Source organism: Gekko japonicus, unplaced genomic scaffold (assembly GCF_001447785.1).
Source record: "Gekko japonicus isolate JY-2015 unplaced genomic scaffold, Gekko_japonicus_V1.1 scaffold999, whole genome shotgun sequence".
NCBI lineage: Eukaryota > Metazoa > Chordata > Lepidosauria > Squamata > Gekkonidae > Gekko > Gekko japonicus.
In genome coordinates, this window is record NW_015171532.1 from 269,990 (window position 1) to 282,905 (window position 12,916).

The window sequence follows — 12,916 nt, forward strand, 5'->3', positions numbered from 1 at the left end:
CCCTCAAGACCACCTTGAGTCTGAGGTGATAAGATTCAACCTTTCTCATACAGCATGGAAGGTACTTTCCCATGGTGTGAAGCAGTTCTGCTGTGGAGTGTGTGTGAGAGAGAGAGAGAACATTTGGACCATGTGGGAAAGAGATGATCGCACAGGTTTGTCTCTTCTGACTGCACCCTAGTTGGAGGGTTTTTTGTCAATTTGCATGGAGTTGGTCCATGTGAGCAAGCATATTTTATACAGTTCACATTTGTACCAAATTACTACATATTCTGCAGACAGGCTTTGCATTGACAGTGAAATAGTTATTATTACATTATACAATTTGGCAGGTATGACCTTTTTCTACTTAAACCTGAATCCAAAAAAGATCATTTTTCTCTCTTCTTCCAACCCTCTAAGCCTTCCACCACATATGAGCAGCAATTTCGTTAAATATTTTAAAGATAGCACAATTGTGCTATCTTATTATATGACGTGGATAATTTTAAGATGGCATTTTGCCAGATCCTTATTGCTTCAATTAGATTTGTAAAAGTCAAACCTGGACTTTTAATTATACAGGTGCTGCAGAAAGCTTTCCAGATTAGTAAATGTTCATAATGGAAGAGAAAGCCAACCCTTTTGAGGGGGCTGATAATACAAAACAGATCCTGCAGTATAGGATTGTTGGTGTGCCAAGTTTAAATTTAGAGTAAATAATTACTAGATTAACAACTGGTCATAGAATTACAATAAAGTATCCCCTTATTAAAGCTAAATCTATCTATCTATCTTGTTTTCGTAAAGCCTGATGTCTAATTGAATAAATCAATGTATTATATTAAATCAAAAATATCAGTAGCTCAATAGAGATGACGTTTTGAAACTATTTAATGAAAATCGATGTACCATGAATAATAAAGAACTCAGATGAACAATAAATTGCTTGGAACATAATCTTAAGAGGTACACATAATTTACAAACATGGTTATAGTACTATATATCTTTGTACAGGAACAGCTAAGAACTATGGCCAGGATCCAAAGAGCTATTTTAGGCACAGTCAGTGAGATTTCTGACTCTTCTTTAAACAACATGCCACTATTCCATATTACACATTGCTTTTGAAAGGCCCTTCAGGTTCTAGCAGGGGTGCCATGTAGCACTGGGACCTGCTGTTTGAAAACACAAGACAGACGTTCCCTTGGGGCAACAGGATTGATAACACATATCATAATCTATTAGATTTCCTACTCTGTTGCTTCTTATAAACCAGCCCACAAAAACATAAGAGATACATGTAGAAGCAGTGGTTTGTGTGTTTGTATAAAGTGCTGTCAAGTCGCAGCTGACTTACGGCGATCCCAGCAAGGGGCTTTTAAGGCAAGTGAGAAGCAGAGGTGATTTGCCATTGCCTTCCTCTGCAGAGTCTTCCTTGGTGATCTCCCTACCAAGTACCAACCCTGTTTAGCTTCCACGTTCTCATGAGATGGGAAACTTGTCGAATTCATGCATCCCAGGCATGCATGTCAACTAGTTCACTGTAACAGTTTAGATGTGGATCTCTGCAACAGATCATGCACCCTGAAAACAATTCTAAGCTGTTAGAAACCACTGGTAACCTGTGAGAATTTCTTCAAGAAAACATCCATAAGCTGGATCCAAGGTCTTCTGCTAAATGACCAAGAAATTTCTCATTTAGTGGAAAGGATCCCCTGAATCCACTCTTAAAACTGTAGTTGTGAGAATAGGGTTTTTTACCAAGCATTGAGAAAGTATCCCTAACCAGCATAGGATGGGATCCTACCTTCCTGATAGGGTTCCCAAGTACCTACCTTCGATCCGGTGGGGGACACATGCTTCCCCGCCAGAAGATTCTTGCTTGGAACACAGGCACTGCACTATTCCGTTGCCCAGACGTGACGTAGGCACGTAGCTGGGTGACGCTCTGGTAATGGGACTGGAAACTCGATGGTACCATCGAGTTTTCAGCCCCATTGCTAGAGCGTCACCAGGCTACATGCCTACGTCACGTCTGGGCGACGGAATACTGCAGCGCCTGTGTTTTCCCCGCAGGAATGGTCCTGCGAAGAACTATACATCCCCCGCCAAATTAAGGTAAGTACTTGGGAGCCCTGCTTCCTGCTAAGTTGGATCTTGTGACTGTCCTCTGGAAGTCTGCTTTCAAGAAAGACTTCATTTAATGGAGGTTGAAGCCTGATAGAGAAAGGCTTTTCTGATGGGGGGGAAAATCTGTTCTTTAAATAAAGTCTTTCTCTGTTAGGAGTTGGTAGAGTTGTTACTTCTACATGGAACTCTTGTTCCATATTCCCTCCCAAAAGTTAGCAGTTTCTGTTTCGACTTCCACACCGTATAATCATGTTTCTGCTGATCTTTTGAGGTTCTCCCAGCTCCACAGCAGGTTTCCCCAATGTGTTTTGGTAGATCTTTTCTGAAAGGTCATACGGAAAGCAGAGGAGAAAGTGTGGTTAGTAAGATGCAGATTTCCACATCTCCCCCACATTCAAAGATCCCGCCAGTTCTCTTCTGACCGCCGCGCTGGTAGGACGCCTTCTGCCTCGGTCTGCTAAGTACCAAACTTTTTTTGCTAAACTTGCGTTTAGTTAGTTTCTCTTTCTTTATTTTTGTAGTTAGCATTTTTCTTTCGGTGTTTGTTCTTTATTTACGTTCCCCTCCCGCTGGCCTATGGCCCCGCGGTGGGGTTGTTTCAAACGGTGTAGGACTTGCGGCCTTAAAATATCCCCCACCGACGGGCACTCGCTTTGCCTCGTTTGTTTAGGGGAGTCGCACTGTGTCTCTAAGTGCAGACACTGCCGAAAGTTTTCGAATCAGACGAGAAAAAACAGGGCAGCTCGTCTACACTTGGCCCTGATGGAGAAGGCACTATCTCCACAGTCCTCTTCACCGTTGGACACGTCCGGGCACGCCTCGATGTCCACCTTGGCTGCGGACACTTGTCCTCCCGTTCCGGGATCATCGACGTCGACGATCGCAATCAATGCTTCGGCACCGAAACGATCGACGCCGATAAAGGACCACCCCGTACCTTCCAAGATCCGGAAGCAGGGCAAAGACTCACAGCAGTCGAAGAAACCTAAAACGGACAAACCCAAAGTCCATAAGGTTTCGGCTAGTCAGGGTCGAGATCCCACGCAAGAACCTCACCCGATCGGTTCGGATCTCGACATCGACCTTACTCAACAGACAAATCAGTCGCAATCTGATATGTCGAGCCGTCAATCCTCTCATGCCTCCCCAGAACGTGGAGTCGAGGATCGGCACCGACCAACTTCTCCTCCCCTGACTTGGGATGAGAGGCAATGGCATTATTTGTACGGGAATCGATACCCATACCCTTGGGCACTCCCGATACCACCCCCACCTGAATGGGATCGTCAGTCGGTGTCATCCCGCATATCGCGTTTTCAAGATCGACCATCGGTATCGAAGCAGTCGATACCGACGCATCCACCAGACCCGGTTGTGCCCCCGATTAACACACCGGCACCGTCTCAACCTGAATTACTCGAATCATCTCCAGAACCATCCAATGTATCCTCCGATTCAGATGGCTTTTCTGAACATATCGAGGATGTAGATGCACAGCCCACCTCGCAAGATGTGGAAGCGGATTTACCTATTTCTCCATCAGAGGATGTTAAGTCTTATGGAGATTTTATTCAACGCATGGCATTAGATCTATCTATGACTCCTACTCTCGTTGCCAGTTTTGTGGATGATAACGTTTTTGACATTATGCACTCTAACACTTCGCCCTCCGTGGCTCTACCAATGACAAAAGTTCTCTTGCAAACTACCAAGGACTTTTGGACTCGTCCAGCCTCCATTAATGTCTCTAATAAGCGTCTGGATCACATGTACAAGGTCCAGGAATCAGGGGCTGAGTTTTTATACACACACCCAAAGCCCAATTCTTTGGTCGTCTCCTCATCCACAAAAGGAAAAGCGAGTCACTCTACTCCCTCAGAAAAAGAAGGGAAAAAGTTGGATTCGGTTGGTAGAAAATTCTACACTGTCGGTGCAATGGGCATTAAAACGGCGAACTATGCCGCCTGCATGGGCCGTTATCAATTCAATTTATGGAAGCGTTTGAATGATTTCCTCCCGCACGTGCCCAAAGAGTGCCAACCTCAGATTAAAAGGATTCAGAATGAAGGGATGGTCTTGGCTAGACACCAAATTAGTGCTGCCAAGCATTCCCTGGAATCCGCTAGTAAGACTCTAGCAACCTCTGTAGCGTTACGCAGACATGCCTGGCTCCGCTCTTCATCATTGCCATATGACACCAGATCCTCGGTGGAAGACCTTCCCTTTGAAGGTTCTGGATTGTTTAGCTCCACCACTGACACGGTTCTGCAGGAAATGGATAAGAGTATCAAGACGTCCAAGAGTTTGGGGATCTCCCCCACGACCAAATACTCGAAATCCAAGCAGTGGCCTAGGCAACCTTGGTCGACCAGGCAACCGTACAACAAATCACCTACGGATCAATGGCAAAGACCTCCCTCCTCTCAGTCACGGTCTTTTCCCCCGAAAAATAAGGGACAATCGTCCGGTGCCTATAAGTCGAAATTCCCTAAGAATCCCAAACAGGGACTTTGACTTCAACCTTACTGCTCAGACTCGCCTTGCACCCTTCCTGCACGCATGGCTCGCCATTTCTACGGACAAATGGGTGCACTCTATAATAAGAGATGGCTATCTCATAGAGTTTTCTCTGACTCCCAGAATCTCCCGTTTCATCAGAACCCCGGCGTCTCCTGCCCTGCTACAGGAGGTACAATCGCTGACACAAAAAAACGCTATAGAGAAAGTCCCGATGGCGGATTGTTGCCGCGGGATTTATTCCAAATATTTCACAGTCCCCAAGAAGGACGGAGGACTTCGTCCAATCATGGACCTCCGTTTTCTCAATCGGTTCATCATTTACAGAAAGTTTCGCATGACCACGTTGCAAAGCATTTTACCACTCCTGTCTCCAGGGACTTGGATGGTCACTTTAGATCTCAAAGACGCTTATTTTCACGTCTCCATCCATCCTCGTCACAGAAAGTTCCTCAGATTCGCAGTCGGGGAGGACCATTACCAATTCAAAGCCCTTCCATTCGGGCTCTCTACCGCCCCCAGGGTTTTTACGAAGGTAATGGTGGTTGTCGTCGCTCATCTTCGCCTTCAGGGCATTCAGATCTTTCCGTATATAGACGACTGGTTGATGGTGGCAGATTCAAGAGAATGTCTCCTTCAGCACATCACCATCACATTGTCGGTCCTATCCTCCCTTGGAATTCTGGTGAATTTACAGAAATCCATGCTGCAACCTGCAACTCGCGTGCAGTTCATAGGAGCTGTCATAGACTCCCTAGCCACTCGGGCGTACCTTCCTCGCCAACGGGCAGATACCATTCGTCTGGAAATTCAACGTTTGTTCCAGTCCAACGTGACATCAGCGGTCCACATTCAGCGGACCTTGGGTCTCATGGCAGCCACCACTTCCGTGATCGAATATGCACGCCTTCGCATGCGCCCGTTGCAGCTGTGGTTTCTAAAGAAATTTCGCCCTTCCATCCATCCTCCGAGCCTTCAACTGGTAGTGCCTCCGCAGGTCCTCGTCTCCCTGCAGTGGTGGCTCGTGGACACCAATCTGTTGGCGGGTGCACCGTTCCAACCGATCGTTCCCGTAATGTCCATCACCACAGATGCCTCCCTGTGGGGTTGGGGTGCTCATACAGACGACACTTGTGTGGGTGCTCCATGGCAACCCCTTTGGAAGAGTCATCATATCAACTATCTGGAACTGCTGGCCGTAAAGTTTGCCCTAAGATCCCTACTCAGACAGGTTGTAGGGAAGGATGTGTTGATTTTTACGGACAACACAACTGCGATGGCTTATATCAATCGCCAGGGCGGGACCGTGTCCAGGTCCCTTTGCAGGCTAGCTATGGACATATGGGAAGAGTGCCTTCATTGGAACATCACTCTCCAAGCTGCCCATCTGCCAGGAACTTTGAACCAACAAGCGGATTTCCTGAGCAGAGGGGGAGCATCGGACCACGAATGGGAGTTGAACTCAAAGTATCTCCTTCCTCTTTTTCAACATCTGGGACATCCCCACATCGATGTTTTTGCAACTCGATTGAACAAGAAGTGTCCCAGGTTTTGCTCCAGAGCGGGGTTGGACCCTCTGTCAATGGGGGACGGTCTGTTGATGTCGTGGGCTCACGACTTTCTATACCTATTTCCTCCGATTCCGCTGCTCCACAGGGTGCTTGTGAAAATACAACAGGACAAGCCCCATTGTCTCCTGGTAGCCCCCTGGTGGCCTCGGCAGGTGTGGTTTCCGACACTGCTGCGGTTAGCCAAGGGATCCTTCGTACACTTCCCGCAGGAGTTGGATCTCCTCCAAGCTCAGGAAGGCCAGGTCCTTCACTACGATCCTCTGAGTCTCAAGTTGACTCTATGGGAAATACGCTTTCAGTGATGGATGACCGTATCAATGAGGTCCTGTTGAATTGTCGTAAACTGTCTACTAGGACGTCTTACGCAAAGAAGTGGGATTTATTCCTACAGTACTTGAGTTCTTCCAATTTACCTCCTCCGCCAGTGGATTTGAGGTCTATTTTTGCGTTTATTTTGTCCAGAATGGACTTGGGACTCAGTTTTTCTTCAGTTAAGGTGTATTTAGCTGCGGTGTCAGCTTTTCATCCATCTATTGATGGGTTTTCAGTTTTCTCGCATCCTCAGACGAAACAGTTTTGTAAAGGTCTTATTCGCCTGTACCCTCCCCGTCGTTCTCCGACTCCGGCCTGGGATTTGGCTTTAGTTTTGCGGTTTTTGATGGGAAAACCCTTCGAACCACTGGCCACTTGCTCTCTAAAGTTGTTATCGCTCAAGACTGCGTTTCTGGTGGCCATTACTTCTGCTCGTCGAGTCAGTGAGTTGTCCGCTTTAAGGTGTGATCCACCATACTTGATTTTTTCCCCTCATGGGGTGTCGTTGTCTTTGGACATCTCCTTCTTACCGAAAGTCGTTTCGGAGTTTCATCTACGTTCAGATATAGTTTTGCCGTCATTTTTCCCGTCTCCTGCCAATGAAGAGGAGCGGAAATTGCACTCTCTGGATGTTAAGAGGGCGTTGCTGTTCTATTTGGGCAGGACCAAGTCTTTTCGTCAGTCTCCAGCCTTGTTTGTTGCTCACAGTATGCCCTCCCTAGGGAAGAAGATCTCTTCCCAGACGCTGTCCAGGTGGATTGTGGAAGTAATCAAGCTATGTTACGCTTTGGCTAAGAGACCTCTTCCAGGTCAACTTCGCGCCCACTCTACAAGGGCGGTGGCGGCTTCCACAGCTTTCCTGAGAGGGATGCCATTGGAGGACATCTGCAACGCTGCGACTTGGGCTACTCCGCTCACCTTCGTGAAGCATTATGCCCTTGATGTCCGGTCTACTCGTCGTGTGGCGTTGGGTCGGTCTATTTTGCAGACGGCGCAGGTGTAGGGCCTCGGCCCCTCCTCCAGGTAAGAGTTATTGCTTGCTATTCTCCCAAGGGTGTGATGCACAGAGACCACGAAGAAGATAGACAGGTTGCTTACCTGTAACTGGTGATCTTCGAGTGGTCATCTGTGCATTCACACCACCCGCCCTCCTTCCCCTCTGCTCTCGGCCCTTCATCTTGTTTCTTTGAAGGCTGTTGGGCGGCGGTCAGAAGGAACTGGCGGGATCTGCGTGCCCCTCCTTGGTCATGCGCAGTGGAGTCGGCGCGTGACCTGGGAGAGGCGCGAAAATCCCTTTTTGCTAGCTATCGGTACCGAGAAGGTTCAGCGCAGGCGCAGTGTATCCCAAGGGTGTGAATGCACAGATGACCACTCGAAGATCACCAGTTACAGGTAAGCAACCTGTCTTTTCTGCTGATCTTTTGGGGTTCTCCCAGCTCCACAGCAGGTTTCCCCAATGTGTTTTGGTAGATCTTTTCTGAAAGGTCATACGGAAAGCAGAGGAGAAAGTGTGGTTAGTAAGATGCAGATTTCCACATCTCCCCCACATTCAATACCATTTCCTCTTATACCCACCATTCCCCATCCTGCTGCTTATAGGCTTTTTGCCTTTCTTTAAAATGATCAGTATTGTAGGCATGTTACTATAGAATTAACTCACATATGCTTATTACAGGCCATTCTATGAAGCTCCCTAAACTGTTGGGAAAGGATTTCCTGAATTCACTTTAAATGGGGAACAACCGCTGTCTGTCTCTGACAGTTGTTATTTGGCAATACAGTAGATAGCATCTCTTAGTTCTGTATTTGTAATCACAAACATAGGTTAGGATCATCACATTTGTAGCTACCCTAATTCCAGGGTCGTTAGGAGACTTTTAATCTGTGTTAGGTAATTTCATTGTGTTGAAATCCTGAAAAATGCAGGAAGAATTATACTCTAGCATTTTGGCTGATTACTTTCAGGGTAATGAGCTAGATTTCTTTACACATGGGATTTTAACCCACACAGTTTGTGTTTTAACCAATGAATCAATGAACCTTGACTCAATTTTTAGGGACAGTCAAATGAAAATAGAAACCAGTTTGGACAGAGATCCTCCTTTTCATAATAATAACCCACACTGTTGGCACGGCAGAAAATGTAGGGGAAAACACTTGGTGTCTCTTCCTGTTCAGCCTTACTGAGTTATGCTGAGCCACATTCATGACTTTGGATCTGAGCTCCAAAGCTCCCTACTAACAAGTGCCAGTGTTTTGTTTGTTTCATTAACTTTCAACTAAAAAAATCCCTCAAACCACCTTTCAAAATGGAAGAATGTTAACATTATTTAACATTACTGTTCTTAAACCATGAGTTTTCCCACACGGGTTATACGCTCTGGGATCAGTGCTTCCCCACAGCATCATGGTACATCTGTGCATCTCTCAGGTTTTCCCTGGCTTTTCTCCATTCCATCCCAAACCTGCTTTGCTGTGAGGTTTTGGGGAAAATACAGCAACACCAGGAAGGCTGTTTTGTAGGTAGAAAGGTCTAAATTTCCTTGGTCTCACCAATATTGCAGCCATCCCCCCCCCCCCTTGGCATGCCACTGATGGGGGCTTTTGGAGGGTTTTTTAAAAAAAAAACTGGTAATTTACATCTCAGCATACCAATGTAATGGTATGTCATTCTGTCAGTTATTAGTTTAAAATTATTGTAAAAAGACCCCTGGTGGCATGGGAGGGGTGCCTGCTGTAGGGACTGGGGCAGTGAAAATGAAGAAGAGCGGGTTTTTAATACCCTGCTTTTCTCTACCTTAAGGAGTCTCAAAGTGGCTTACAGTCTCCTTCCCTTCCTCTCCCCACAACAGGCACCTTGTGAGGTAGGTGGGGCTGAGAGAGTTCTGAGAGAACTGTGACTGGCCCAAGGTCACCCAGCTGACTTCATGTGGTGGAGTGGGGAATCAAACCTCCAGATTAGAGTCCGCCATTCTTAACCACAACACCACTCTGGTTTTCAATGTGGGGAAACCCACCATAAGGAAGCCCTGTTGCTGCTGCACAGCACTGGCAGCTGCAGCAACAATGGGACTTCCAGAGGAGAACATCACTATGTGGAAAAGTCCAGTGCCTGGAGGAATTTCCGTGTATTTAAACAGGCAGGGATTTCTGGCCCTCATGCCGCTTCTGGAAGATGGTACAATAATGGAGATTCTAAAAAGTAAGATTAGCATGGCTTTCTGAACAGCTGGCTTAGGCATTTAAAATTATTAGACCCATCTGTTCAGAATAAATAAACTGAAATATTTTCAGCCCTTGTGTTCCAGTATGCATTTTTCTTCATCCTTTCCACTGAGGCATTCTGCTTCATTTAGGATATGCAAAATACCAAATGTACATGCTCTTCTGCTTTGTAGATTTTAGTTACCTTCAAGAGTTCCCAAGTTTTGTCTGGACTTAGTGATCAACAGTCATTATGTGGTCCCTCCATTAACTTTATTAACCTATGCAGAGAACTTAGGGGAGGACTGATGTATTTTTCATTACATTTATCCTCACAGCAGCCCAGTGAGGTCACCTGGGCTGAGAGACAGTGAATCGCTACATGTGCCAGAGGATTTGGGAAAGATTAATGTCTTGCTCTCAGCACATGGGTGCTGCTCCCAAGTTCCCCACGATGCATGGAATTTTGTTTAGGCATATAGATGATAAATTTCTCTGTGTGCCTAAGAAGGCAAACCACAGGAAAAGGCAAACCACAAGCTGTGCTTAGATGTTGCAGACAAACCACAATTTGTTTATAGGATGAAAAAAGCTTGACCTCCTTGGGCTTGCACATTCTACCCCCCTCCCCTTGGGTGCTGCACAGATAGAAGACTTCATTCTCTTTCAACCTCTGTTATTAATTCAGATATCACAACAGATCAGGATTAGATCACAGACTTCTTAAACCAGGAAATCCTCCCTCTTGGAAAGGAGGCGGTGTGTGAGATCAATGATTACAAGAGGAAAGGCAGGATATAAATGTTTTAATACATAAATAACTACAAGCACCTCTGTGATGGAGGTGCCATACTAAGTTCTTTCCAGGGCAGTATACCTATTCTCCCAAGCAGGTGTTCTTTCCTGAGCTGGTCAAGCACTTAAAAAAAACATGAATTTGCACCATCTTGGGTTTTATGTACCTAGAATATATTTTTCTGGCTCGTAAGATGAATACGATACTTTTTATAGTCTTCCAGTACAGGTGGAATAATGATAATAACTTGGTATGCTTAACTAAAGTGTGAACATAGTGAGGTGACTGAACATCACAATTTGCGTTTAAACACTTATAAAGGGGAAATCAGAAATGTAAATGGTATTTGAAAAAAGCAACATAGTGAACATAGTGAGGTGACTGAACATCACAATTCGCGTTTAAACACTTATAAAGGGGAAATCAGAAATGTAAATGGTATTTGAAAAAAGCAACATAGTGAACATAGTGAGGTGACTGAACATCACAATTTGCGTTTAAACACTTATAAAGGGGAAATCAGAAATGTAAATGGTATTTGAAAAAAGCAAACAGCAGAAAACTTCAAAAATGACAATGGTAATTTGCAATTACCATAAACAAAAAGAGCCACATGACTACTGAATGCCCTGTGTGCCATCCCACACAAACACAATAATATAAGATATAATTATTAAATATATAACTAAAACTTTGGCTGTATCCACGTGACATTCTAGGACTTTAACTTCCATTCCTAGCATGGGGCCTGCAGCTCACCCATCCTCCATTCCCTCTGGTGGTGGGTGACTTAAGGTGGGAACCATGTGCTACCCACAAGCCAGCTGGGCAATGGTTTTGCCCACTTCTTTGGAACATGGGGCAGGTGCCACATTGAGGAACAGTGCTCAGAAGAGCCACAGGTATTATGTCAAAGAGCTACATGTAGCTCTTGAGTCACTGAGTGAGTATCACTGTTCTAAACTGTACCATTGAAATGCTGTAAAATGGCTTGGAAATTATGTTTGTTAAATTAAAATGGTCTGTCAGCCTTTAGGAAGGTCCTTTTTTATTTATTAATCCTAATTTTTAACACATGCCACCTGTTTTCACAGAATCTGGGCCACCAATGAGTACAATAACACTGTGGCAGCATGCAGTAAAACATAACACATACGAGCGGTTTCACTTTCTGCACAAGCTCGGATGGTTTCTGAACTTTCTTCTCACTTATGTTTCAGAGGAAAGTGTAATATTCCAAAGAATCAAAGAATCTTGGACCCAAAGAAAGGACCAATTAAGAAGACTGCAGGAGTGAAACATCTTCCCAAACTGAAACTCTGACTGCTGTTTCCAAAGTTTTTGATTTGTTTATTCTCCCATATAAGTATCAAATGCAATGTGTTATTTTAAGTGTCAAATGAAATGTATTATTTTAAAGCAGAATGTATATTAAAGTTCCAGTCCTAACCACAGAAGCAAATACTTCTGATAGTCACTCTTTCAGTTTGTGTGCAAGGGTACATTTGCACCAGGTGTTCGATGTATGATTTTCCCTGAATCTACTGTAGATAACTGTTTCAGTATGCATGCCATCGAGCAGAACCTTTACATCTATGTCTCTGATCCTGTAGTAGTAGAAAAGAGCAACAGTCCAGTAGCACCTTAAAGACTAACAATATATGTGGCAGGGTATGAGCTTTTGTGAGTCACTGCTCACTTCTTCAGATATCTGCACCTGAGTCACAGGGGACAGAGTCAGGGAATCAGGCTCCCAACCTCCGATGGGGCTCCATTGGTGCCAGCGTCAAGGATGAAGAGTCTGGGGATGTTCCTGGATGCCTCCCTTTCTATGGAGGCCCAGGTCACCGCCACTGCCAGGTCTGCTTTTTTCCATCTGAGGCAGATCAGGCAGCTGGCCCCATATCTCACCCCCCGGAACCTAGCTACAGTGACCCATGCTATGGTCACTTCCAGACTGGATTATTGTAACTCTCTCTACATGGGGCTGCCCTTGACTCTGCTCCAGAAATTGCAGATAGTGCAGAATGCGGCAGCATGGGTGTTGACGTCGACGCCTGTGCAGTCTCATATCCCCCCAGTGCTGCGCAAACTACACTGGCTGCCTACTGAATTCTGGATTCGTTTCAAGGTGCTGGTGCTTACCTTTAAAGCCCTATACGGCCAGGGGGCAGCATACCTTTGAGACCACTTCTCCCCATAGGAGCTCCGTAGGACATTGTGGGCCACAACGTCTTCTGGCAGTCCCCGGCCCCAGGGACATCCATCTAGCCTCAACCAGGGCCAGGGCTTTTTCAGCCCAGGCCCCTACCTAGTGGAATGAGCTCCCATATGAGATCAGGGCCCTGCAGGATTTACTACAGTTCTGCAGGGCCTACAAGATGGAGCTCTTCCACTGGGCTT

At 45.7% G+C, this 12,916-nt stretch overlaps 1 protein-coding gene across 1 annotated transcript in view; it reads left to right on the forward strand.

Annotated features, from left to right (window-relative positions):
* LOC107117468 (coiled-coil domain-containing protein 169-like) overlaps positions 1–12,060 on the forward strand; it is a 39,566-nt gene extending 27,506 nt beyond the window's left edge. Inside the window, exon 8 of the mRNA XM_015419597.1 lies at positions 11,734–12,060. Within this exon, the coding sequence (XP_015275083.1) occupies positions 11,734–11,836 (103 nt within the window). The 3' untranslated portion in view covers positions 11,837–12,060. The remainder of the gene's footprint in view (positions 1–11,733) is intronic.
* Positions 12,061–12,916: the final 856 nt, after the last annotated feature.